At 41.4% G+C, this 27,313-nt stretch overlaps 2 protein-coding genes across 2 annotated transcripts in view; both read right to left on the reverse strand.

The window, feature by feature from the left end:
* Positions 1 to 1,539: 1,539 nt before the first annotated feature.
* On the reverse strand, positions 1,540 to 14,220 carry LOC116408383 (vomeronasal type-2 receptor 26-like). The gene is made up of 6 exons (XM_031895158.1): positions 13,985 to 14,220; positions 6,615 to 6,906; positions 5,604 to 6,431; positions 4,047 to 4,256; positions 2,936 to 3,059; positions 1,540 to 2,447 (listed from the first exon to the last, which is right to left on the reverse strand). The coding sequence occupies exons 1-6, from the start codon at positions 14,218 to 14,220 to the stop codon at positions 1,540 to 1,542; spliced, it is 2,598 nt and encodes an 865-aa protein (XP_031751018.1).
* A 2,935-nt stretch (positions 14,221 to 17,155) lies between these two features.
* Positions 17,156 to 27,313, reverse strand: part of LOC116408384 (vomeronasal type-2 receptor 26-like) — a 31,622-nt gene continuing 21,464 nt past the window's right edge. The window contains exons 5-7 of the mRNA XM_031895159.1: positions 19,568 to 19,576; positions 18,926 to 19,046; positions 17,156 to 18,063 (exon numbers count right to left, since the gene is read on the reverse strand). Coding sequence (XP_031751019.1) covers positions 17,156 to 18,063; positions 18,926 to 19,046; positions 19,568 to 19,576 — 1,038 coding nt within the window. The remainder of the gene's footprint in view (positions 18,064 to 18,925; positions 19,047 to 19,567; positions 19,577 to 27,313) is intronic.

Here is a 27,313-nt window from a genome sequence, read left to right on the forward strand (position 1 = left end):
GGCACAGAGAGACACAGGGGCCCCAGGGTTGGGCTGTGTGTGTAGAACAGAGTAAGGGGCCCGGCTCATCCAACCCTCATTTTATAGAGAGCAGAGAGAGGATTTGCTCAGTAGAATGAATATAGACACAGCCACCTGAGATCAGAGATTTAAGCTTGAAAATAAAAACCAAAATGCTGTTGAAAGGAGAAGCAGCAAAAAATAATCACCTGATTGCTGTACACTTTAGTGGTCAAGGTAACTAGGGAAAATGGACTTCAAATAAACCAAATGACTATATTACCGATATTTTAACCTAGATATACTCTCTTTTTATTGTTCAATCATAGTGATATAGGAGTCAGTCTTTTTGGAATGCCAGCAAAGTCCTCAACTCTGGCCAAGCCCTAAAAAGTCAGACATAAATATAACTGAGTGAGCAAAGTCAATCCTAACTGAAATGAACAGCTTTCCCACATGTCAAACATCTACAGCGGCACTTTGGCACATTGACCATCACTCTGTTCAATAAACCACTGGTGTTCATATTTAGGGTGATTTGCCATTGTATGTAGGAAATTGCATGAGATAAATGCAGCAAATTGCAATCACATGGTCATGGGCCCATGGTATTCATATATATAGGGTATTATATCTTGGTACCTGATGACGTGAAAACAAAAAAAACATGATTTTCAGAAATGTTATCAAAATTGGCAACTTGAGAAAAGTTTTGTGGTTTGATAGTTTGGAGTAGAAAGACATATTTCCACATTTTGGATTTGGGAGAAAATTTACTTTTCAAAAAATATACCGTATGGTTTATTGGGGTGAAATAAAATGCAGCAAATGTATTGATTTTGCGGAAGCTGAACTCCCACAGAAATGATAGCTCATATGGGGGTATTTTACTTTTTGGGCCCCTATATGCCACATACTTAGGTAAACCTATACACTGGGCATCAAACTGTTTAATTGGGCCCTGGCATTCATTGAAGTCTAATTACAAGATATGGGTAGGGCAGGCAGAGTAGAAGCAGGACTTGAGGAACAGACTAGGATCAAGCCCATACAGCTACATGCAATTGAGACTACAACAAGCAGTCTGTATATAGATAAAGAGTTATTCAAGGGTCAGTTTCAATACAATAAAACATTTTATTATTTATCATCTCCTTCTGGGCATGGAGGTTTCCTTACAACAGGCAGTGTTACCAACCATGGGCTAGGCACAATAAACAGGCAAAGAGACCAACAGCACAGAGACTACAAACTGATGACCAGCATTGGTCCATCAGTGGACCTTTTAAAATTGATTTCCATGCAACTTGGCACTGAGATATTGTTCCTGGTGTCTATTGTTATGTCTGGGGTGGAGCTGCCTTGTCAGCACTGGTGTAATGACGCTGATATAACCGAGTCTGGAGGCTTTGTGATGCTGGGACTGTACCAACTGGAGCTCCATCACCAAAAGTGGTAGGAAATAATCAGGCATAGTAACTTAAATCCAGTGCATATAATGTTGTTTATGGTATGGACAATGGTGTGTGTCTTCAGAAGTTACATAGATTTATTTTGAAATAAATAGGATTTTGCATTGATTTCTGGCCGAAACAAAATGATATAACATTTGGGCAGAAATATACAGGCTAAAAGGCCCGTGCTTGAGGTGAGTATGGCAAATATCTCCACACACACAGTGTTTTTGCCTTTGGTGCTCAGATAGGCCGGGATCATTGTGATCCAAACACTGCAGAAGAGCAGCATGCTGAAAGTGATGTACTTGGCCTCATTAAAACTGTCCGGTAAGCTCCGAGCTAAAAATGCTAAAACAAAACTAACAGCTGCCAGAAGCCCCATATACCCAATAACTGAGTAAAAGCCAATAGCTGAGCCCTCATTGCACTGAATGATGATGGTTCCAGGGGAAGTGTGAATGTCCAGTTCCTGAAAGGGAGGAGAAATGGCCAACCAAGTCATGCAGATGATTATTTGAATGGATGAGCAGAACAAGACTACAGAATTGGACAGTTTGACTCCCAGCCATTTTCTCCATGAGCTCCCTGGCTTGGTGGCTTTGAAAGCAACACAAACCATGATAGTCTTGGCCAGGAGAGAAGAGACAGCTATGGAGAAGGTGATTCCAAAAGTGATGATGCGCAGCATGCAGGTTATATCCACAGGGCGACCGAGGAACAGAAACACACTGAGGAAGCTCAGCTTGATGGAGACAAGGAGGAGGAAGCTCAGGCTCCGGTTGTTGGCTCTCACTATGGGGGTGTCCATGTGTATAATAAAAACTACTATTAGAAGTTGAGTTATAAGGAAAAATATAATAGAGACAGCTGAAAAAGATATGGAAATGACATCATTAGTGTAGGATAAAAACTCTTCTGTCTTAGCAACACACTGATTCCTCTTCTCATTGGGCCACTCCATGTCTGGGCATTTGATACAGTTTTTACTGTCTGCAAAAACGTAAAAAAAAGCATTTAGTCGATATATCAATCATTAAAGGAATTCCTGGTACATTTTTACATAGTTACATTTTTCTAAAAAAGACCATCAAGTTCAACCCATCCAAGTAAACCCAGCACACACAACCCACACCTACCAATCTATACACTCACATACATAAACTATAAATACAACCACTAATACTAACTGTAGATATTAGTATCACAATAGCCTTGGATATTCTGCTTGTTCAAGAACTCATCCAGGCCCCTCTTATAGGCATTAACAGAATCTGCCACTCACTGGCACAGAGTAAATACATGATATGTATCAGTAAAAACCATCAATCTTTTTGAGGTTAATATAATTAACACCTAGTTTAGAGGATGATGGCAGTCATTGGGAAAATGTGTTATTTGTCCTGAAATGTTGCATAATTTAAGAATTTAGCAAATACTGTATCTTCCAGTTTTTATTTCCATTATAGAACCACTCAAACCTGTTACATTGGAGATCTCTCCCTCGGAACACTGGGCACAACCATAACAGCAGGACTGGGTCCCGGGCTTGGATGCCTTCCTGAAACCAGTTGGGCAGTTGGCTGAGCACTGAGCTCTTGGCTTCTAGGAGACAAATAAAATACACAGAAAGGCTACTGTGATATGAATGGAACTCAAACTAACAAATATTACAGAAATTATGAAATATGAATAATTTAGTAGACAGCTGAGGGGCCACCATATTAACCCCTCCCATTCTATATCCCTTGTCATTATCTCAGCTCATTGAGGCTCACTTAAAGTATTATAGATAGGGAACCTTGCTTTGAAAATGTAAAGGGGATGTTTGCCCTTAGACAAAAGACTGAATTTGAACAGCCCCTGCCAGAAAAAAACATTTTTGTAATTCATCTTTATTATTTGAAATGTTTAGTTTTGATGCTACAGACCAGGATCAGTGCTGCTATAACACTCGCTCTTTTGGTCTCACCATTCTGTTCTGAGGGGATCGGCAACTCCAAGTTTAACTCTGCCCAAAACAGGAAGTTTACACTAAACTTATCCCTGTGCATGCCTTGCCATTTCCTGCTTTGTTTGCATGTTATTGATGAAGTGGGAAAGGGCAAGGCATGCACAGGAACCAGTTCATTGTCAACTTTTTTTATTTGGCTGCCGGCCAAGTCCTTGTCTGGGAAATCCCCTACTGAGAGGGCAGCCTGTTCTTCAAAATTAAGCATTTTGGCCTGAAGGTGAACATCTCCTTTAAGCATTTTTGATAAAAATTTAGTAATTTAATGATGAAATATATTATTTGAGTGCTGGGTCAACTCACCCCATTTTTTCATTCACAACGCATTTTTCCACCGAGAATTATCACGGAAGTTTTGTTAAACAATTCACTAATGGTGAAAAAATTCATTCATTGCTAGTATAGATTGTACCTCATAAGTCCTGGGCTAGTTCTAAGCCTGATTCTAGATGTCAGAGTTTTAGTTGCATTGACCCAGTGAAGAAGACATATTCAATGAACACTGCTGACCCACATATTATAGCTGAGCCCTGGTCTATAGATGTTATTGCTGATAAGGAAAAGCAGAGAGAGTCTCTCACCTGGCCTGTTTTCCATGTTATATCTGCTGGAATAAGTTTCTGTTCTGATGGAGCCAGTGGGTTAAATTCAAAATATTGCACATTCGTTTTTTCTTCAGTTTCAGTCATGTAGTTATACATCCAATATAGACTTTTAAACTCTCCATTTTCATCAAAATTGTAAGGAACCCCCTGGACTTTATATTCAAGAAACTTAAAGTAGTGATGTAACTAGAAAAGTAAATGATTTAGATCAACAAATCACTAAAAATGTGTTCATACATCAGTGGGAGCCTCACATATTATAAATGATCCGATAAATTACTGGCAAAGATGGACACTTTCCCTTTGTTTATAAAGGGATGCTTGGAAGCTTTTTGAAATATGGAAACTGGTTTCTGCACTTTAATAATAACTGTCATTTCTGTCTGCAAAGTTTAATGAAAAAATAGATCATGGCAAATGAAACGAAATTGTTGAATCTGTAAATGAATAAAGAAAGGACATGCACTATGTGTAGTAACATCAGTATATTGTGTATCTTTCCCTCAGCAGGTGGAGGATAAAGATAGTTGGAGAGGGAGTTGGCTTTTTCACAAGTACAGGTATAGGATTCGTTATCCGGAAACCCGTTATCCAAAAATTCTGAATTCCGGAAAGGCCAAATCCCATAGACTACATTTCAAACAAAGGATTCTAATTTTTAGAAATTATTTCCTTTCTCCCTGTAGTATTAAAACAGTACCTGTACTTGATCCCAACTAAGATATAATTACCCCTTATTGGGGGCAGAACAGCCCTATTGGGTTTATTTAATGGTTAAATGATTCCCTTTTCTCTGTAATAATAAAACAGTACCTGTACTTGATCCCAACTAAGATATAATTACCCCTTATTGGGGGCAGAATAGCCCTATTGGGTTTATTTAATGGTTAAATGATTCCCTTTTCTCTGTAATAATAAAACAGTACCTGTACTTGATCCCAACTAAGATATAATTACCCCTTATTGGGGGCAGAACAACCCTATTGGGTTTATTTAATGGTTAAATGATTCCCTTTTCTCTGTAATAATAAAACAGTACCTGTACTTGATCCCAACTAAGATATAATTACCCCTTATTGGGGGCAGAACAGCCCTATTGGGTTTATTTAATGGTTAAATGATTCCCTTTTTCTCTGTAATGATAAAACAGTACCTGTACTTGATCCAAACGAAGATATAATAAATCCATATTGGATGGGAAACAATGCTATTGGGTTTATCTAATGTTTAAATTATTTTCTTGTAAACTTAAAGCATGGAGATCCAAACTACGGAAAGATCCCTTATCCGGAAGACCCAAGGTTACGATGGTTTTGAATAACGGATCCCATACCTATACAGGCTAAATTTTATTGTCCAGTACAATCAGAGCTCCAAAATGAACAATAAAAGAGGAAAATAACCCTGCTAAACCTACAACATGTGGGTGTGGGTAACAAACAAAGGCAATAGGAATAATACAGTAGGATAGTTATCGTATCTGTTATTATATAAAATGGAAAATGTTTAGGAGTTCAGTTTAATGTTTTTTACCTGATACCTGTAATTATACAGTCGTTCGTTCTGTTTGGGGCTGAGCTTACTGAGGGACATGTACATATTATGAATTGCATGAGACAGCACATTGACTGCAAGGTGCACCCGGGGGGAGTGAAGGATATTGTCAATGTTCCAGATATCCTGAATACGTTCCTCTCCGGTGCAGTTATGCAGACTATAAGGGTACAAATATTCATAAATCTTGTTCTTATATTCATTAGTTGAGGAACATAAGTGATACTGCATCCAAAGATCTTCAAGCAACTTGTCTCTGGGGTATTTGGAAGGATGGATGCTCGCTAGGAAAGCCTTTATTTCTGGGCTATTTAGTTCATACAGTGAACGCTGCATAAACCCCAAACTCCCATTAAACACTTCTATGGCATAATATATCATGTGATTGGCTGCCCAGTTTGTAGCGAGAATTAATGTCTTCTCTCTAAGAACATCTTTTAATAGGCGGAATTCTTCAGCTATTGTTATAGACACCGTTCCACAAAGTACAATTACACTGGTGGTAGATTTCTGAAACTGCTCCTTATGTTTATTAATAATGTGCTCACGTGATTGAATATTGTAGATATTTATCTTTATTGAGAACTCGATACATATTCCATTGTTAGAGAAATATTTGGTTAGAAGCTGGAATTCTCTGTCTCCGGCATCATCATCGAATCTAATAACCCCAACCCAGGTCCAGCCGAAATGCTTCAGTAGCTCCGTAAGGAGGTAACAATGATGGTGATCACTCTGTACTGTCCTAAAGAAGTACGGGAAGGCGGCTCTGTCCCTCAGTAACGGGTCTGTGGCTCCGTAACTGATCTGAGAAAATAAAATGGAGGTTAAATATCATCACATTGCTTTACTATATTGGAATATAACCAGTTACATGCAATGGACTCTGCCTTTAGTACAACATGAAGAAGACTCAATCTTGTTCTTGTCTCAATTTTCTATGTCTTGAAACTTTCTATTAATGGTTTTAAAATACATTATTTTTCTTACCTGTGTGTATCCATACAGAGTCAGTATCTGGGCTATGGGTACAGTTGTCTCTGAGGTGAGATCCCCAATAAACCCAGCAATGTTTCTCTTTCCCACACAGGAGTAATTGGGAACCGGCTCCCTGGTACCAGATAATATCTGTAATACGCTCCTCACAGCCTTAGGGGGGTCCCCACAGGAATCATATATATGGTACCCCAGGGTCAGGTTGGGGAAAAAGGCTCTATTATTGTTTGTTTGTTCAATAAAATAACGAAAATCTATGAACTGTCGGTAATACTCAGCAACGGCTCTGGGGAAAAGAAAAAGGAAAATCAAGTATTTGCTATATGTCATAACAGGATACACCAAAGGGATTCTGGGAATAAATTCCTTAAGGCTCTTAAAAAAATCCCATTTACATGGGTTTATCCTATAGGCTACAGCTCACCCACTGGGTTTAAAGCAGAAGCCGGGATAATAGCTGATCAGATTCCCAACTACAGACCGGTTTCGCCCTTCTTGGGGCTCATCAGTGTAGTGCAGGGTTTCCTGATCAGCTTAGGTAGAGCCAGGAGTGGGGATTACCAACAAGTCAAAAGTATTGAGGAGACTGCCTTGTATGTATGCAAATAGACCAAAGGGATTCTGGGAACAAATTCCTTAAGGCTCCAAAAAAAATCCCATTTTTAATAGCTGATCAGATTCCCAACTATCTGAATAGCTGATCAGAAAACCCTGTACTACACTGATGAGCCCCAAGAAGGTGATTGGTTGGTCTCTGTCATAGCCACTCTGCGGGGTGTCTGATGACTGAACAGTGAATTTAGTTACAGTTACTTTACCCCCAATTTTCAGCCCTTTTTCATCAAAATTTAGATAACACCAGATACTCTCTTGGTCTCTCTGGGCCTCACTGAGGGGCATTTAGCACTGAGTCTTTATATGTATTTATGAACTTTCTGACTTTATGGGCTAAATAGTGTCACTCTTTGAACTGATATCTAGTTTATTCTAGTATCACATAGTGGTTTTGGGTCCATTCATCCCACCTTTGGAGCATTTCCTACTCGCTTATGTACAGTTGATTGCTGGCTAAGTCTTTCCTGCCTGAGTGCACTTTATTTCTACATTTTGTGCTTCTTCAACGTAGAGCTTATTATAGCATGGGGTGGGTAAAAGTAGGAGCAAATGTAAGCACAAAGAGGCCACAAGTCTCTAATGTATAGTCAGCAATCCATAGTCATGCTGGACTGACTGGTGCCTCCTGACAAAGGGGCTATGCAGTGTATGCAAGGCTACAGTTAAAGGTACATTTGGGGGCCATGTCATAAGGAGAAAAGTTTCCTGCAGGTCTAATGACCTATAGCAACCAATCAGCTGTAGAAGTTTGCAATAAATGTACTGAATGGTAATCTGCCTTGTGGTGCTCTCCTCATCATTTGCTATGAGTATACCCTAAGGCAGGGGTCCCCATGCTTTTTAACTTGTGAGCCACGTTCAGATGTAAAAAGTGTTGGTGAGCCACGAAGCATGAAAAAAAAAGTCTTTGAAAATGCAAAATAAGGTCTCTGATTGGCTATTTGGTAGCCCCATGGGGACTGCTAGCCTGCAGAAGGCTCTGCTGGGAGAAAAAATGTCTTTGTGGTTTCAGAACTTGCCCCCAAGCCTGAGATTATATATTGGGCACCTACTTTGAGGTCACTGGGAGCAACATCAAAACCCGTGGGGAGCAACATGTAGCTCAAGGGCCACTGGTTGGGGATCACTGCCCTAAGGTGAATGGCTCCACTTTCTGGGACTGGATGCAATCAGCAGGTAGCATTTACACACTTTCTATACTTGTTCTGTACTTTCTATACATGGTTACAATGAGCACCTTTTTGGTACAGTAGTGCATACTAAGCATATCCCCTAAATGAAAGCCTAGTGACGGGGTCTTGTCATTTGTTCTGTTGGACCTAAAACCACCCTTGCAATCAGTTTACTGGAATTTCCAATTGCTAAAAAGAAAGTCATCTCCGTGATTATGTAATAAAATACTGCAAAAGCTGAAAAGTGATGGAATTTTAGAATTGTTATGATTTGACTTGTATTTATGGCTCCCTGCTTAATCCGAGTGCAGAGAACAAGCGCAATGTAAAGAACTCCCTAGGGAACGAGTAGAGGGGGGTTATTAGTGGCCCCTAGGGCGTGATTGCCCAGGGGCCCCATAGAAAAAGCCAGCATGTAGCTCCTACCTGTCTGTTTTCTTCTGCTCTCCCTTCCTGTGCTTCCCCCTCTGCTCCCCCCTCCTCTTCCACCCACTCACCAATTCTTCAGTGCAGCTGCTGTGCCTGCATCTCTGTTGTGTCCCTCTAGTGATCTACAGCTTCATGAGCCGAAGTAAGTACCAGACACACACACAAACACACAATCACACACTTATTAGACTAATACACACTTATACTTACACTTATAAACACACACATACATTTTTTGGGGGGGTTGGGGGGTTTTACACATTCACAGCACTTACAGCACTCACACACATGCACACAAAACACATTTTGCCATGTGTACACACACAGACTTACACACTTATGTAATTTTGTAAAAAAAAAAATTTATCGCATCGTTTTTATTCTTGCCTGAAAAAATGTTTTATTACCATTGCGGATAATGTATTCACTAACTGCACTGTGCAATACCTTTTGTGTATTATTTTGGTGTTTTTATTACATTTTCTGTGATTTTGGTGCATTTTTAGTCATTTTATTGCATTTTCAGTTAAGCATAGTTGTTGTTCGCTTGACTTTGTCTGTAAAACTAATTTGCCCAGGCCAGAATACTCAAACTGTGGTTCTGACTGCAGATATCACTAGGAAAAAAAATTGATGTTAGGTTTTTTTGGGATTTTAGCAATTTTATTGCATTTCGTATTGTTGTTTGTTACTTGTCTTGCACATGGACATTTTGTCTGCTGTATTTCAATTTGGCTTCATCTGTACCCCACATAGTTTGGTAAATCTATGCATATTGGGCATCAAACTGTTCAATAGACCCCTGGCATTGATATTTGGGGTGTTTTATGTTGGTACGTTATAAAATGTGGGGTACATAATGGGGTAAAATGCAAGCTTTGTGACAATTTTCAGAAATGTCATAAAAACCGTTCTGTTTAGCATAGCTTTGTAGTTTGGTAGTTTGCAGTAGAAAGATGTGTTTACCCATTTTTGTTTTGTCATTTTTGTGTATTTTTGGAAAATATATGGTTTTCTAGGGTCTCCATACTGTTAGGGGGTCTAATGGCACATAATACACATACCGGATGTAAAAACTGCACGAGCCGGAGTGTCATTTGTGAAAATTCCTATGCACTATTTTCATTTGGGTGCCCCTGTACTCCACATAGTTTGGTAAATCTATGCATATAGGGCATCAAACTGTTCAGTAGACCCCTGGTGTTCATATTTAGAGTTTTTTTTTGATACGTTACAAATTGTGGGGGTACATAATGAGGTAAAATGCAATCTTTGTGACACTTTTCAGAAATGTCATAAAAACCGTTCTGTTTAGCATAGCTTTGTAATTTGGTAGTTTGCTGTAGAAAGATGTATTTACCCATTTTTGTTCTGTCAGAATGTGTAGTTTTGGAAAATGTATGGTTTTCTAGGGTCTCCATACTGTCTTATGGAGGTCATACTGTCTTATGGGGGCACAAAATACACATACCAGGTGCAAAAATTGCACAAGCCAGAGTGTCATATGTGAACATTCAAATGCACATTTTTTTATTTTTATTTTCATTTGGGTGCCCCTGTACTCAACATAGTTTGTTAAATCTATGCATATAGGGCATCAAACTGTTCAGTAGGCCTCTGGTGTTTCTATTTGGGATGATTTGCCTTTGTATGCAAGAAATTGTGTGAGATAAATGGGGCAAATTGCAACATTTTTAGGTGATTTTCTGAAATGTCATAAAACCACTAACTAAGGAAAGCTTTGCAGATTGGTACTTTGGTGATCATATGGTGTATGTTCACTTTGGAACCCCTACATGTCACATACTTAGGTAAACCTATACATATTGGGCATCAAACTGTTCACTGCACTCCTGGCGTTCAAATTCAGGGTGTTTTACCTTGGTACCTAATGATACAAGGAAAATAAGATGCTGCAAACTGGAAGCTTTGAGAGGATTTTTGGAAATATTCTCAAATTTGCCAACTTTAGGAAACCTTTGCGGCTTGCTACTTTAGAGTAGAAAGACAGGGGTGCCCATTTTAGATTCGGGGGAATGTGTACTTTCCAAAAATACATGGCTTTCTGGGGTGAGCATACTTTTTCATAGCTTTATCCCACACAAAATGAGGTAAATGTGTTGATTTTGCAGAAGCTGAAATGACAGATCATATGGGGGTATGTTCACATTGGGGCCCCTACATGCCACATACTTACGTAAACCTATACATATTGGGCATCAAACTGTTCAGTGGACCCCCGGCATTCATATTTAGGGTGTTTTATCTTGGTACCTAATGATATGTGGGAGATAAGATACTATAGATTGGAAGCTTTGAAGCGATTTTTAAGAAATTTCACAAATTTTGATAAAGACCAATAACTTTAGGAAGGCCTTGAGACTTGGTAGTTTGGAGTAGACAGGCAGTTCTACCTATTCTGGATTCCCCAGAATCAGATTTTTCTAAAAATGCATAATTTTCTGGGATAAACCTTCTGTTAGTGGAATTTTTGGCCTTTAAATCTAAAGTATGCAGCTTTCTGGAGCAGTGCTTTGGGAATTTGGTAGTGTCCTGCTGGGAGTTTTTGACCTATACAAGTGAGAAATCCCCATGAAACTATACAGGTCCTTTTAAAAAAATTTTCAGGATAACCTAAGCTTTCAAAATATCATGGAATTTTTGTGTAATTCCAATTCTGTAACAAGATATAGGCTTCTAAATGTCTAAAAAATGAAAAAATTTTTTTTTCCACAATATAAACACATACAACTGAAACAAAAATTATTTTATGCATGAAAATACAACTGATTTGGAAAGTCCCATGTCTCTTGAATGTGCCAATACCAAATATATACAGGTCCTTTTCAAAAAATTAGCATATTGTGATAAAGTTCATTATTTTCTGTAATGTACTGATAAACATTAGACCTTCATATATTTTAGATTCATTACACACAACTGAAGTAGTTCAAGCCTTTTCTTGTTTTAATATTGATGATTGTGGCATACAGCTCATGAAAACCCAAAATTCCTATCTAAAAAAATTAGCATATTTCATCCGCCCAATAAAAGAAAAGTGTTTTTAATACAAAAAAAGTCAACCTTCAAATAATTATGTTCAGTTATGCACTCAATACTTGGTCGGGAATCCTTTTGCAGAAATGACTGCTTCAATGTGGCGTGGCATGGAGGCAATCAGCCTGTGGCACTGCTCAGGTGTTATGGAGGCCCAGGATGCTTCAATAGAGTGTTGGGTCTTGTGTCTCTCAACTTTCTCTTCACAATATCCCACAGATTCTCTATGGGGTTCAGGTCAGGAGAGTTGGCAGGCCAATTGAGCACAGTAATACCATGGTCAGTAAACCATTTACCAGTGGTTTTGGCACTGTGAGCAGGTGCCAGGTTGTGCTGAAAAATGAAATCTTCATCTCCATAAAGCTTTTCAGCAGATGGAAGCATGAAGTGCTCCAAAATCTCCTGATAGCTAGCTGCATTGACCCTGCCCTTGATAAAACACAGTGGACCAACACCAGCAGCTGACATCACTGACTGTGGGTACTTGACACTGGACTTCAGGCATTTTGGCATTTCCCTCTCCCCAGTCTTCCTCCAGACTCTGGCACCTTGATTTCCGAATGACATACTTTGGACCACTGAGCAACAGTCCAGTGCTGCTTCTCTGTAGCCCAGGTCAGGTGCTTCTGCCGCTGTTTCTGGTTCAAAAGTGGCTTGACCTGGGGAATGCGGCACCTGTAGCCCATTTCCTGCACATGCCTGTACACGGTGGCTGTGGATGTTTCTACTCCAGACTCAGTCCACTGGTTCCGCAGGTCCCCCAAGGTCAGGAATCGGTCCTTCTCCACAATCTTCCTCAGGGCCCAGTCACCTCTTCTCGTTGTGCAGCGTTTTCTGCCACACTTTTTCCTTCCCACAGACTTCCCACTGAGGTGCCTTGATACAGCACTCTGGGAACAGCCTATTTGTTCAGAAATTTCTTTCTGTGTCTTACCCTCTTGCTTGAGGGTGTCAATGATGGCCTTCTGGACAGCAGTCAGGTCGGCAGTCTTACCCATGATTGTGGTTTTGAGTAATGAACCAGGCTGGGAGTTTTTAAAAGCCTCAGGAATCTTTTGCAGGTGTTTAGAGTTAATTTGTTGATTCAGATGATTAGGTTAATAGCTCGTTTAGAGAACCTTTTCATGATATGCTAATTTTTTGAGATAGGAATTTTGGGTTTTCATGAGTTGTATGCCACAATCATCAATATTAAAACAAGAAAAGGCTTGAACTACTTCAGTTGTGTGTAATGAATCTAAAATATATGAAAGTCTAATGTTTATCAGTACATTACAGAAAATAATGAACTTTATCACAATATGCTAATTTTTTGAAAAGGACCTGTATATATTTGGTATTGGCACATTCAAGAGACATGGGACTTTCCAAATCAGTTGTATTTTCATGCATAAAATAATTTTTGTTTCAGTTGTATGTGTTTATATTGTGGAAAAATTTTTTTTTTCATTTTTTAGACATTTAGAAGCCTATATCTTGTTACAGAATTGGAATTACACAAAAATTCCATGATATTTTGAAAGCTTAGGTTGTCCTGAAAAAAACGATATATAGTTTTCCTGGGTAAACTAAAAGTCCCCCCGGGGAAAGGCCCCTAAAGTGAAACAGTGCAAAATGTTCAAAAACTGTCTGGCAGTACAAGTTCCACTTTGTCCAAAATGGCTGGCAGTGAAAGGGTTAAAGCACCCCATGTCAGGCAAGACAGTACTGTGACCCCTATACATTTCCCCCATGTGCAAATATAGACCTGAGTTCCCTTTCTGGTGTGGGTTTATTGATTACAGAGATATCACAGATGGTCAGGCTGCCTACTGCCGGTAGGAACCTCTGCTATCTATGGACAATACTTTGATCTGTTTCATTTAATGATTTTGACTTGAATGTGTGACATTGGTACAAATAATTTTATGTTTCAGATACATTATCATAGAAGTCTGAAATAATAAATAATAGACTTGTTAGTATTTACAAGGATGGCTGTAACAGACTATGAAAAAACCTAAATGCACTTTGAAGGACTTGATATGTTTGTGGTCTACAAATATGTTGTATGAGTTGCATCTCATAGTGATTCTCGCTGGTGTGACTTACTCCATACACAGTATCCTGATGGAATTATCCTCTGGGTGTTTTAAAAATGTCGCATAGGAGTTCACAGTTAACACCCCACCAATCATGATGTCTCCTTCCTGAATATATTCATATTCCTCAAATGATTTCTCCATCTCCAAATGACATGCAGAATGTTTGTTCTGAACTTCAGGCTTGCAGGCTCCCATGCACATGAGCATTATACAGTTCAGTAATTTGAGCTTATAGGGAACCATGTCTCCTGGCATTGAACCCACTATCAAAGTGTCCCCCAATAAGTGCAGAAACCTGGCAGCCAGCAGTCAGTAGCACAGAGAGACACAGGGGCCCCAGGGTTGGGCTGTGTGTGTAGAACAGAGTAAGGGGCCCGGCTCATCCAACCCTCATTTTATAGAGAGCAGAGAGAGGATTTGCCCCAGTAACAGTCAGTGGCACAGAGAGACACAGGGGCCCCAGGGTTGGGCTGTGTGTGTAGAACAGAGTAAGGGGCCCGGCTCATCCAACCCTCATTTTATAGAGAGCAGAGAGAGGATTTGCCCCAGTAACAGTCAGTGGCACAGAGAGACACAGGGGCCCCAGGGTTGGGCTGTGTGTGTAGAACAGAGTAAGGGGCCCGGCTCATCCAACCCTCATTTTATAGAGAGCAGAGAGAGGATTTGCCCCAGTAACAGTCAGTGGCACAGAGAGACACAGGGGCCCCAGGGTTGGGCTGTGTGTGTAGAACAGAGTAAGGGGCCCGGCTCATCCAACCCTCATTTTATAGAGAGCAGAGAGAGGATTTGCTCAGTAGAATGAATATAGGCACAGCCACCGGGGGAGTTCTGCTCTATTCTGAACACTGTATGTTTTTAGATTTATGTTGTGCTAAATAGAAATGCAGTAAAATACTGATATTCTTTGGTCACCTCCATCAACATTAAATTCAAATCTTTCCATTCTTCCTCATTAGAAGTATCTTCTAAATCATGTCCATCAGAAAAATTCTCCCAAGCCCCATCTTCAAATAGCTTGCCAGAAGGGTCAAAATAGGTGGATTGTGGAATGCAATCAGCAGTGGTGAGTGGAAGGTAGGAATAGTGAACGGCCATTTCAGATGAACAAAAGGAAATGTTGGTGAAACCGAGGTGCTTAGACAGAAAACTGCAGTTGGTTTCAAACCATCAGAGATTTCCTGCAATAAGGAAAGAAACAAGCTGGGATTCTGCAGAAAAAAAGCCCGTTCAGCCCCTTCCTGAGCCTTGCCCCTGCCAAAAAAAGCAGGATTATCAGTCTACTCTTCATATAGTTGGGTACCTGAATAAAAAACTGACATTAGGAAACTTTTTGCCAATAAGAAGAAACTCAAAAGTGTCAATTTCCCCTTCATTTCTTTAGGCCAAATCAATCCAGTCAGCAGAGAGTTGTAGTTCAGACTTTTCATGGACTGTAGATGAGTTACCAGCAAGCTCCTTATTATGAGACTGGATCATTCTATCAGGAACTACCTCAGGTGTGAGTTTGGCAGGGGGGAGCCTGTGTGCTGAGTAAAGGTGGCCATACACATTAAGATCCGCTCATTTGGCGAAGTAGCTAAGCGAGCGGATCTTCTCCCGATATCCACCACCTCACGGCTAGGGAGAGTCCCTTTCCCCCAAGGTCTCTTCAAGGCCAAAGTCTTGTCTTTTGTGTCGAGGATAGACCAGAACCTCATGGATACATGGTCCTCGCCTTGGTCTGGGGCCAAATGATTGAATTAGAACACCAGTAATAGGCGCAGTCAGTTCGAGGACCGCATCAACGAGCCTATGTGGTCCCCGATCCGACTATATATTTTAACCTGCCCGATCGATATATGCCCGATTTTAGGTAGGACAGGCCAATTGTTTGTGCCCCTTCACGGGCCGATAAGGTGCCGAATCGGCCTAAGAGACTGATAGTGGCAGCTACAGTCGGCCCGTGTATGGCCACCTTAACCCTAGTTAGGCAGGTTGTAAGATGGATCAATAGCTGAAGCCACGTAATGTAAGCATGGCGAATTTATGAAAAAAATTAAAAATTAATAACAATACTGAAATTAAGTCAAAAGTGGCAAGACCAAAGAAATAACCAGTGAGAAGATAAGGCTTAGGTCTGGGGCAGGCAGCGTACAATCGGAGTTGAGGAGATGCTGAGGCCAGAGGCAGGCAGTGTTCAGTTGTAGATAATGTCCAGGACAAGGCTGAGTCTTTATCCAGAGGTCAGTAGTAGTAACACAGGAACAGGATGAAGGATTTGGGGTGCAGGTATCAGGCAGGAACAAGGCTGGAGTCAGAACAATTGGGGCAAGATCACCTACAAACTTAATGATCCGGAAAAAGGAGGTAGGTGGCTTATATAGGTCCATAATGTCCAGATTATAGACACCTGGCCTTAATGAGAGTGGGGTGGAGAGAGGGAAAATAGCAGAGGTAGCAGGTGTCTATATGGACATTTGGGATCACTAAACCCCCAGTGGCTCAGTGGGGTACTACACTTGCTGAATACCATGCAGGCCAGGGTTTGAATCCCTAAGAGTCCTGCCATATCATGTCTAGGAGACTTCTCTCTATGGTGAACTGGAAATGCTTATAAGTATGTGCTCTTTATTTTTAACTCCTCGTCTAGGCATTCATTCTCAAGGAGTCAGGTCAGGCTTGGGCCATATGCACAGCACATTTTATTATTTTACTATTTATCTATTTATTCACCTTCTTGTTTTGTCACTGCATTTTTTTATATGTGACCCTTTTGTATGGGTTTGAGGGTGCAGTTGCCCATAAGGGTATGCCCCACAGACCAAGGTGAGGACCGTGTGGCCATGAGGTTCCGGTCTCTCCCCAACACAAAAGTCAAGACTTTGGCCTTTCAGAAACCTCAGGGGAAGCTTCGGCCAACCACTGGGGAAAAGAACTCTCCCTAGCTGTGAGGTGAAGGAGAGTTTAGAAGACCCTTGCTCTTTGAAACTTTTTGGTCCAGGGGTTGGGGATAAAGGAGGCCTCCCTAGCCTCGGCGAAGACCGAGCCTTTTGGCCTGTGGGAATTGAGTGTGGTGGCCTTGAAAGACACAAATTTCAGACAGTCATGTATCACAAGTGGCATCAATAAATTCCTTTGATAAGGGTATATTTTATTGTCTAATAATAACATTTATGTAATACAACATATAACATTAACATTATTTGTATTTGTTTCCAAGCAAATTAGATTTCATATTAATTTCTGGCCTGAGTAGTATTGTGTAACATTTGGGCAGAAATATACAGAATAAAAGCCCCGCGCTTGAGGTGAGTATGGCAAATATCTCCACACACACAGTGTTTTTGCCTTTGGTGCTCAGATAGGCCGGGATCATTGTGATCCAAACACTGCAGAAGAGCAGCATGCTGAAAGTGATGTACTTGGCCTCATTAAAACTGTCCGGTAAGCTCCGAGCTAAAAATGCTAAAACAAAACTAACAGCTGCCAGAAGCCCCATATACCCAATAACTGAGTAAAAGCCAATAGCTGAGCCCTCATTGCACTGAATGATGATGGTTCCAGGGGAAGTGTGAATGTCCAGTTCCTGAAAGGGAGGAGAAATGGCCAACCAAGTCATGCAGATGATTATTTGAATGGATGAGCAGAACAAGACTACAGAATTGGACAGTTTGACTCCCAGCCATTTTCTCCATGAGCTCCCTGGCTTGGTGGCTTTGAAAGCAACACAAACCATGATAGTCTTGGCCAGGAGAGAAGAGACAGCTATGGAGAAGGTGATTCCAAAAGTGATGATGCGCAGCATGCAGGTTATATCCACAGGGCGACCGAGGAACAGAAACACACTGAGGAAGCTCAGCTTGATGGAGACAAGGAGGAGGAAGCTCAGGCTCCGGTTGTTGGCTCTCACTATGGGGGAGTCCCGGTATGTGATAAAACAAGTCGTTATGAGCACAGTACAAAGGTACAGAACAACAGACAGAGATAGTAAACATATAGAAATCACATCATCATTGTAGGATAGAAACTCCTCTGTTCTAGCAACACACTGATTCCTCTTCTCATTGGGCCACTCCATGTCTGGGCATCTGGTGCAGTTTTCTCTTTCTACAAAGATGTCAGAATAACATTTTCAGATAAGGAACTCATGTCATATATTAATTGTTTAAGGTAATTATAGCTATAAAACTATAGAATCACAAAGCAATAGGTTTGTGACTAGTGAGGTCAGTAACCAGGGGCACCACTATTATCAGGGAAGAACCATGCCTTAGGGGGCAACACCCCTCAAGTTACCAGGGGCAGTACAAAGCCGCTCCAAGTAGGCAAAAATCATATTTTTAAGTCCGGCTTTTAGCGTTTCTAGTGCAGAGAGCACAATTATACTTGCCCCATTCCACAGCTCAGAAAGATAAGCATGGGAATGGCACCCAAAGGGCAACCTCAGGGCAACCAGGGACCCAGGAGCGGGAACGTAATTCTGTTGCTAATGAAAGAAGTGTTTGCTTGGCTGTTTACATTCTCTGCACTGCTGGCTCTGACTCCTACTGATTTAAAGACCTGATGAGAATTAATTCCTGTTGCATGATGACTTTTTTATTTATGCAAAAATCAGGGTTTTTTGGGGGACCCCCATCAATTTACTGCCTTTAAATAAAAAGAGTTCATTGATATCTATTGATTAAACACTTTCACTATGAAAATCTTCCCTTAGTAACAAAGTGTTTACCAAGTTAAACAAGAGTTCGGGCAGCTGAGGTCCCTGCTTGGGGCATTATTGTAAATATAATATGTATGTGTAAAGACTATTCCCACCCAGATATTGATTAGTCTTTATCATATTAATATAATTTACACTTTGTTATGAGGTAATGGCAACCCTGGGAAAGTGGATTTGTCCCAAAAGCTTGCATAATCAGTGGCTAGGAGTTTATAGAACTATCAAACCCATTTATAGAACCAATCAAACCGGTTACATTGGAGATCTCTCCCTCGGAACACTGGGCACAACCATAACAGCAGGACTGGGTCCCGGGCTTGGATGCCTTCCTGAAACCAGTTGGGCAGGTGTCTGAGCACTGAGCTCTTGGCTTCTAGGAGACAAATACACAGAAAGGCTACTGTGATATGAATGGATCTCAAACTGACAGAATTTAACCCTTTCTGTGACTTAAATCATAGAATCATTGGAATACTGAAGCATCATTGTACATTTAACATTTTGGGGTTACAGATCACAAGTTGATGTCCAAACTTAAGCCATACCATGCCACCCATACCATGTAAAGATTTGAAGTTTATTGAGCTTTTTTCCAAATATCTATGGATGTTATCACTCTTGGGTCACTCTTCTTGCTGTAACCCTTTCTTGGCACACAACTGGATTACACTCACTCTTTTCTGGGCTGTTACCTGTAAATTTGTAACCTAGTAGCCTGGTCCCCCTTGCATGAACAGTACTGGGAACTGGGGAGTACAGTGCAGTGCTTCCCCCCTAGTGGGCACTGAGGAGCACACCCCAGGGGGTTCCACTAGGAAATAAATCACACAATTTTGCAGCAAAGATTAACTTTATATAAAAAATAGAAAAACGGACATCAGATATAGAAACAATCCTGCACTGGGGACACTTGGGGAACTATCAGTCTCTCTGGCAGATAATACACTCTGACTGTCTAATGAGCACAGTGCCTTTGTAAGCACAGTCCCTCAACTCTGGGTGGGATTAATAATGCACAGTTCAGTTAAATGCAGAATGTCTCTTCCCTTATACCCCAGGTAGTGCTACCTGCCCCAAAGTCCCACCACTTGGATTTAGTAGCCGCTTCCATGTAGCAGGTACATGAATAAAACCTGTCCTCACACAGGGGCCCGACAATTGTAGCCTTGCCAGTATCCTCCCTTTGGTGGGTTACAGGGGGGCTATCAGCGGCAGACACACTGGAGTTCACAGGCGGCTCTGTGCACAGTGGCATTGGGCACCTCCTGGATCTCTAGCAGCCTGGCAGGGAACAGGATGGGCTCTCTCTGTACAGATGGGGCTCTAGGCCTTTCCTCCTGGCCGCACTCCACACAGGATGAAGATCCTGGTTCTGGCTGGATCTGGAGCTGGTGTTCTCTTATAACCTGCTGGCCCCATCCTTGGTTTTGGCTCCAAAGCCAGCCACTCCCTGGATTCTCCTTTTCTCCCAGAAGTGCACTGGGGCTGTTATTATTAGTATGTATTGTGCCTGCTGCCATCTCAATCCAATATTAATTTTCTTTGTTATCAAAACCCCAATCTCAAATAAAACCAGATTGTAAGTGGTAGGGATAATGTAACCCTTTAACTGCCAGCTGATTTGGACAAAGTGGAACTTCAACTACCAGACTGTTTTTGAACATTTTGCACTCTTTCACTTTGGGGACCTTTCCATGAGGGTTTTAGTTTACATGGGAAAATAATATACCATTTTTTTTCAGGACAACCTAAGCTTTCAAAATATGGAAGAATTTTTGTATCATTTCATTTCTGTAACAAGATATAGGCTTCTAAATGTCTAAAAAAAATGAAGAAAAATAATATTTTTCATAATATAGACACATTTATCAGGAACATGGATTATTTTATGCATGAAAATCCAACTGATTTGGAAAGTCCCATGTCTCCTGAACGTGCCAATACCAAATATACTGTATATAGTTTTATGGAGATTTCTCACTTGTATAGGTCAAAAACTCCCAGCAGTACACTACCAAATTTCCAAAGCACTGCTCCAGAAAGCTACATACTTTAGATTTCAAGGCCAAATATTCCACTCAAAGCAGGTTTATGCTATAACGCTATACATTTTTGGATGATGATGGATCTAGAATAGGAACAACTGTCTTTCTACTCCAAATTACCAAGTTGCAATGCTTTCCTAAATGTATCAGTTTTTATAAAAATTTGTGAAATTTTTGAAGAATTGTTTCAAAACTTCCAGTTTACAGCTTCTTATCTCCCACATATCATTAGGTACCAAAATAAAACACCCTAAACTATAAATGCCAGGGGTCCACTGAACAGTTTGATGCCCAATATGTATAGGTTTACCTAAGAATGTGGCATGTAGGGGCCCCAAAATGAAAATACCCCCATATGGTGTATCATTTCTGTTGTTTCAGTTACTGCAAATTCACCACATTCACTGCATTTTATGGTGGGTAAATCCACAAAAAATGAAGTTTACCCCAGAAAACCATATATTTTTGGAAAGTACACATTCTTCCGAATCTAAAATGGGTACCCATGTCTTTCTACTCCAAAGTACCAAGCCACACAGGTTTTCTAAATTTGGCGATTTTGAGGAGATTTCCAAAAATCGCCTCAAATCTTAGAGGGCGCTGAAATACGTAAGGAAAGCGCCGAGGGACTGGGAAGCCAATCTGTGCCCAATTCCCTCCGGCACGCGAGGAGTTAATTAGCTTAGCCTTTGGGCGGGAAGAAAAAGTAACTGTACTCACCCCCTCCCCTTTGCCTGTCAGCTCTCTCACCGGTTCTCACTCTGCAGGTACGGAGCAGCATCTCCCTCCCCCCTCCCTGTTTAGGAGCAATTAGATAGTAAGCATAGGCCTGTAAGTTCTCTCAATTTCAATGTTTATATTTTCTTTGCAGGTTCTACATTTCAAAGACTTATATATATACTTTACATATTTGGTTTGTCACAGCAAATAGCGGGGGATAGTCCTTGGCCATTTCATCTCTGGTGGTGTTTGATGGTTTTCACATGCCCGCTGCATTTGCAGTGGCCGGCATTCGTTATAAAACAGTTATAAAAATGTTGTTGCGATGTTTGGTAAAGTTTTAAATACATGGCAAGGACTATTTTCTGATGTTGGGATTTCTTTAATAAAGCTGTGGCCGAATTCCACCCACAAAAATTATGGTGTCATTGTCATTGTTTTCTTGGTCAGGCGATACATTGAGGGGACAAGTTTGGTAGGGAGGGAATAAGTCTCCACAGTCTTCATTTTCCTGCATCTTTTCTCGTGCATACTATGAGGTACCAAGATAAAACATTCTAATTATGTACAACAGGGGTCCACTGAACAGTTTGATGCCCAATGTGCATAGGTTTACCTAAGTATGTGGCATGTAGGGATCTCAAGGTGAAATTCAACACATTTACTCATTTTATGGGGGTAAAGCTAGAAAAAGTACATTCATCTAGGAAAACCATATATTTTTGGAAAGTACACATTCCCCTGAATATAAAATGGGTATCCATGTCTTTCTACTCCAAAGTACCAAGCCGCAAAGCTTTTCTAAAATTGGCAATTTTGATGGGATTTCTGAAAATCATCTCAAAGCTTTTTGCAGCATCTTATCTCCCACATACTATTAGGTAGCAAGATAAAACATACCCCCATACAATCTATCATTTCTGTCATCTAAAATGGGTACCCATGACTTTCTACTTCAAAATTGGTGATTTTGCTGAAACTTCTGAAAAGCACCTGAAAACTTCCACTTTGCAGCATCTTTTCTCTCACAGGTCATTAGGTAACCGTATACACACCCTAAATAGGTTCAGAGACCCCAGAGGTCTACTGAACAGTTTGATGCCCACTGTACATAGGTTTATCAAAGCACATGGCACTTAGAGACCCCAAAATATACCTTGTGCACATACATTTACCTAATTGAAAAACACACAGGCAGTTTTGTGTGTGGTAAAAGAGGCAAACCTTTAAGGTGATCCCTTAAAACCATATATTTTTTGAAAGTACACATTCAGACAAATCCAACATGGGTAAAGACACCTTTCTATATCAAAGTACCAATCTGCAAAGCTTTCCTAAATTTAGCATTTTTTATGTTTCATTTCTGAAAATCCCCTAGAAACGTTGTAATTTGCTGCGTTTGCAGCCCCACCCTCTGTGTGAGCTGATAGGAAGGAAGTGAGAGAGGAGGAATCCCACCCTCTGTGTGAGCTGACAGGAAGGAAGTGAGAGAGGAGGAATCCCACCCTCTGTGTGAGCTGACAGGAAGGAAGTGAGAGAGGAGGAGCCCCACCCTCTGTGTGAGCTGACAGAAAGGAAGTGAGAGAGGAGGAGCCCCACCCTCTGTGTGAGCTGACAGGAAAGAAGTAGAGATGTAGTGAACTGTTCGCCGGAGAACTAATTCGCACAAAAATTGGGTGTTCGCAAGTTCGCAAGTTCGCAAACTTTTAGCGATGTTCGCAATTTTGGGTTCGCCTTAGCTGGAGCCAAATTTTGACCTCTCACCCCAGAGCCAGCAGATATATGGCAGCCAATCAGGCAGCTCTCCCTCCTGGACCACCCCCGGACCACTCCCTTCCATATATAAACCGAAGCCCAGCAGCCATTTTACATTCTGCCTGTGTGTGTTTCATGAGTTAGCATAGGGAGAGAGCTGTGCAGGGATTTGAGGGACAGTTTAGGTAGCTTTGCTGACTAGTAATCTACTTTCTACTGCTCTGTATTAGCACATAGGGAGAGAGCTGTGCAGGGGTTTGAGGGACAGTTTAGGTAGCTTTGCTGACTAGTAATCTACTTTCTACTGCTCTGTATTAGCACATAGGGAGAGAGCTGTGCAGGGATTTGAGGGACAGTTTAGGTAGCTTTGCTGACTAGTAATCTACTTTCTACTGCTCTGTATTAGCACATAGGGAGAGAGCTGTGCAGGGGTTTGAGGGACAGTTTAGGTAGCTTTGCTGACTAGTAATCTACTTTCTACTGCTCTGTATTAGCACATAGGGAGAGAGCTGTGCAGGGATTTGAGGGACAGTTTAGGTAGCTTTGCTGACTAGTAATCTACTTTCTACTGCTCTGTATTAGCACATAGGGAGAGAGCTGTGCAGGGATTTGAGGGACAGTTTAGGTAGCTTTGCTGACTAGTAATCTACTTTCTACTGCTCTGTATTAGCACATAGGGAGAGAGCTGTGCAGGGGTTTGAGGGACAGTTTAGGTAGCTTTGCTGACTAGTAATCTACTTTCTACTGCTCTGTATTAGCACATAGGGAGAGAGCTGTGCAGGGGTTTGAGGGGCAGTTTAGGTAGCTTTGCTGACTAGTAATCTACTTTCTACTGCTCTGTATTAGCACATAGGGAGAGAGCTGTGCAGGGATTTTAGGGACAGTTTAGGTAGCTTTGCTGACTAGTAATCTACTTTCTACTGCTCTGTATTAGCACATAGGGAGAGAGCTGTGCAGGGATTTTAGGGACAGTTTAGGTAGCTTTGCTGACTAGTAATCTACTTTCTACTGCTCTGTATTAGCACATAGGGAGAGAGCTGTGCAGGGGTTTGAGGGACAGTTTAGGTAGCTTTGCTGACTAGTAATCTACTTTCTACTGCTCTGTATTAGCACATAGGGAGAGAGCTGTGCAGGGATTTGAGGGACAGTTTAGGTAGCTTTGCTGACTAGTAATCTACTTTCTACTGCTCTGTATTAGCACATAGGGAGAGAGCTGTGCAGGGGTTTGAGGGACAGTTTAGGTAGCTTTGCTGACTAGTAATCTACTTTCTACTGCTCTGTATTAGCACATAGGGAGAGAGCTGTGCAGGGTTTGAGGGACAGTTTAGGTAGCTTTGCTGACTAGTAATCTACTTTCTACTGCTCTGTATTAGCAAATAGGGAGAGAGCTGTGCAGGGATTTGAGGGACAGTTTAGGTAGCTTTGCTGACTAGTAATCTACTTTCTACTGCTCTGTATTAGCACATAGGGAGAGAGCTGTGCAGGGGATTGAGGGACAGTTTAGGTAGCTTTGCTGACTAGTAATCTACTTTCTACTGCTCTGTATTAGCACATAGGGAGAGAGCTGTGCAGGGATTTGAGGGACAGTTTAGGTAGCTTTGCTGACTAGTAATCTACATTCTATTGCTCTGTATTAGCACATAGGGAGAGAGCTGTGCAGGGGTTTGAGGGACAGTTTAGGTAGCTTTGCTGACTAGTAATCTACTTTCTACTGCTCTGTATTAGCACATAGGGAGAGAGCTGTGCAGGGATTTTAGGGACAGTTTAGGTAGCTTTGCTGACTAGTAATCTACTTTCTACTGCTCTGTATTAGCACATAGGGAGAGAGCTGTGCAGGGGTTTGTGGGACAGTTTAGGTAGCTTTGCTGACTAGTAATCTACTTTCTACTGCTCTGTATTAGCACATAGGGAGAGAGCTGTGCAGGGATTTGAGGGACAGTTTAGGTAGCTTTGCTGACTAGTGATCTACTTTCTACTGCTCTGTATGTAGCTGCTATGGGCAGCTGTCCTGCTGATCTCATCTGCTGTAACCCAATAGTCCTTGTAAGGACTGCTTTTATTTTCTGATTAGTTTTACTCTTCTTTCATTGTGTACTGCAGCTCCGTCTGTGTGTGTTGGAGACAGGTGTGCTGCTCATAGTAGTGCACTAAGCACCAACCACACATTCACATCATTTTTTTTTTATTTGTGTTTTTTTACTTTTCTACTGTAATTTATAGAGCCGAGTGCTATTAGTCTAGCTGTGGGGGACTGGTGTGCTGCTCCTAGTAGTTCACCCCCAGCACCAACCAGAGATCACTTTTTTTTATTATTAATTTTTTTTTAAATTTAACTTACTGTTCTTTAATGTGTCCAGTGCTGTTTGCTGTTTTTCATAGTAGTGCACCAAACACGTTACACATAGTAGTGACATTGCATTGCAATAAAATTACCTGAGCGATGTTTTTCCACCAACAATAATATATTCCGTATCCACTACTGCGGCGTTTTGTCTTTGCGGGTGAACCGGCTGTAACCTTTACACGATTTGATTGGCATGTAGACGCCAGACGTTTTAAAGTAGTTTATTACACAAGTTTAGGAATGTAGTGTGATTTCTGCCCTTTACAGCACAAAACGCAACGCTGTGTCAACAACGTATTTTTCAGAGAAATTTTTGCCCTTGATCGCCCTCCGGCATGCCACTGTCCAGGTCGTGGCACCCTTTAAACAACTTTAAAATCAGTTTTCTGGCCAGAAATGGCTTTTCTAGGTTTTAAAGTTCGCCTTCCCATTGAAGTCTATGGGGTTCGCAAAGTTCGCAAAAGTTCGCACTTTTTGTCGGAAGTTCGCGAACGGGTTCGCAAACTTTTTTTGTGAGGTTCGCTACATCTCTAGAAAGAAGTGAGAGAGGAGGAGCCCCACCCTCTGTGTGAGCTGACAGGAAGGAAGTGAGAGAAGAGCTGACCCCACCCTCTGTGTGAGCTGACAGGAAGGAAGTGAGAGAGGAGGTGACCCCACCCTCTGTGTGAGCTGATAGAAAGGAAGTGAGAGAGGAGGAGCCCCACCCTCTGTGTGAGCTGACAGGAAGGAAGTGAGAGAAGAGGAGCCCCACCCTCTGTGTGAGCTGACAGGAAGGAAGTGAGAGAAGAGCTGACCCCACCCTCTGTGTGAGCTGACAGGAAGGAAGTGAGAGAAGAGCTGACCCCACCCTCTGTGTGAGCTGACAGGAAGGAAGTGAGAGAGGAGGTGACCCCACCCTCTGTGTGAGCTGATAGAAAGGAAGTGAGAGAGGAGGAGCCCCACCCTCTGTGTGAGCTGACAGGAAGGAAGTGAGAGAAGAGGAGCCCCACCCTCTGTGTGAGCTGACAGGAAGGAAGTGAGAGAAGAGCTGACCCCACCCTCTGTGTGAGCTGACAGGAAGGAAGTGAGAGAGGAGGCAACCCCACCTTATGTGTGAGCTGACTGGAAAGAAGTAAGAGAGGAGGTGACCCCACCCTCTGTGAGAGCTGACAGGAAGGAAGTGAGAGAGGAGGAGTCGTGGAACAAGGAAGCAGAGAGACAAGCAAGGTGCTGGAAGTGGGGATTCCCCTCATCAGTTCAGAAAGTACCAGCTGTGTTATGTGAGTGAAGTTGCACCTGGCAAAACCTGCAAATATGTATATGCATAGTGTCCTGCCAATAAATCCATCAACATTTTCTGTGTGTATGTGAAGTTTCCTAGGGAGGGGTACCACAATCCAACCTGTCCTGACCCTTGGTGTACCCTAGCTGTGCTAAAGGAAATGCAACAAAGAAAGTATAAAACTGCAATAAAACCACAAAAATGAAATACAATTAGGCAAATCAATGAAATTACAAAATTAATTATTTTACAGCATGGTAGTGGTCAGATCCAATGGTCACACTGTGAAAAAAAATCATTTTTATTATTATTTTTTCGTCAAAACTGGACAAATTCGCTCAATACTAGTTTTCAGGTTTTTTACAGTTTGTAAGTGAACAAAAATGCCTCCAAAAACTGTGGATTTCATGTTCTTTATTCTTCCTTGTTTGTGACTAGATATTGTGGTTTTAGTATTGATAAATGGGTCTATAAATATTTTTTCTTGTTTTTTCCTATAATCTCTTTGTTTT

Source organism: Xenopus tropicalis, chromosome 1 (assembly GCF_000004195.4).
Source record: "Xenopus tropicalis strain Nigerian chromosome 1, UCB_Xtro_10.0, whole genome shotgun sequence".
In the NCBI taxonomy this organism is placed as follows: domain Eukaryota; kingdom Metazoa; phylum Chordata; class Amphibia; order Anura; family Pipidae; genus Xenopus; species Xenopus tropicalis.

Bases quoted from the DNA above. Each gene is read 5' to 3' on its own strand.
- LOC116408383 (XM_031895158.1), bottom strand. From the start codon at position 14,220: ATGGTTCCCTATAAGCTCAAATTACTGAACTGTATAATGCTCATGTGC. The intron at 6,907-13,984 runs GTAAGTCACACC...TCTTTTCCCCAG, and splicing joins ATCAGGATACTGTGTATGGA to AGCCGTTGCTGAGTATTACC. The intron at 6,432-6,614 runs GTAAGAAAAATA...TTATTTTCTCAG, and splicing joins CTCTGTATGGATACACACAG to ATCAGTTACGGAGCCACAGA.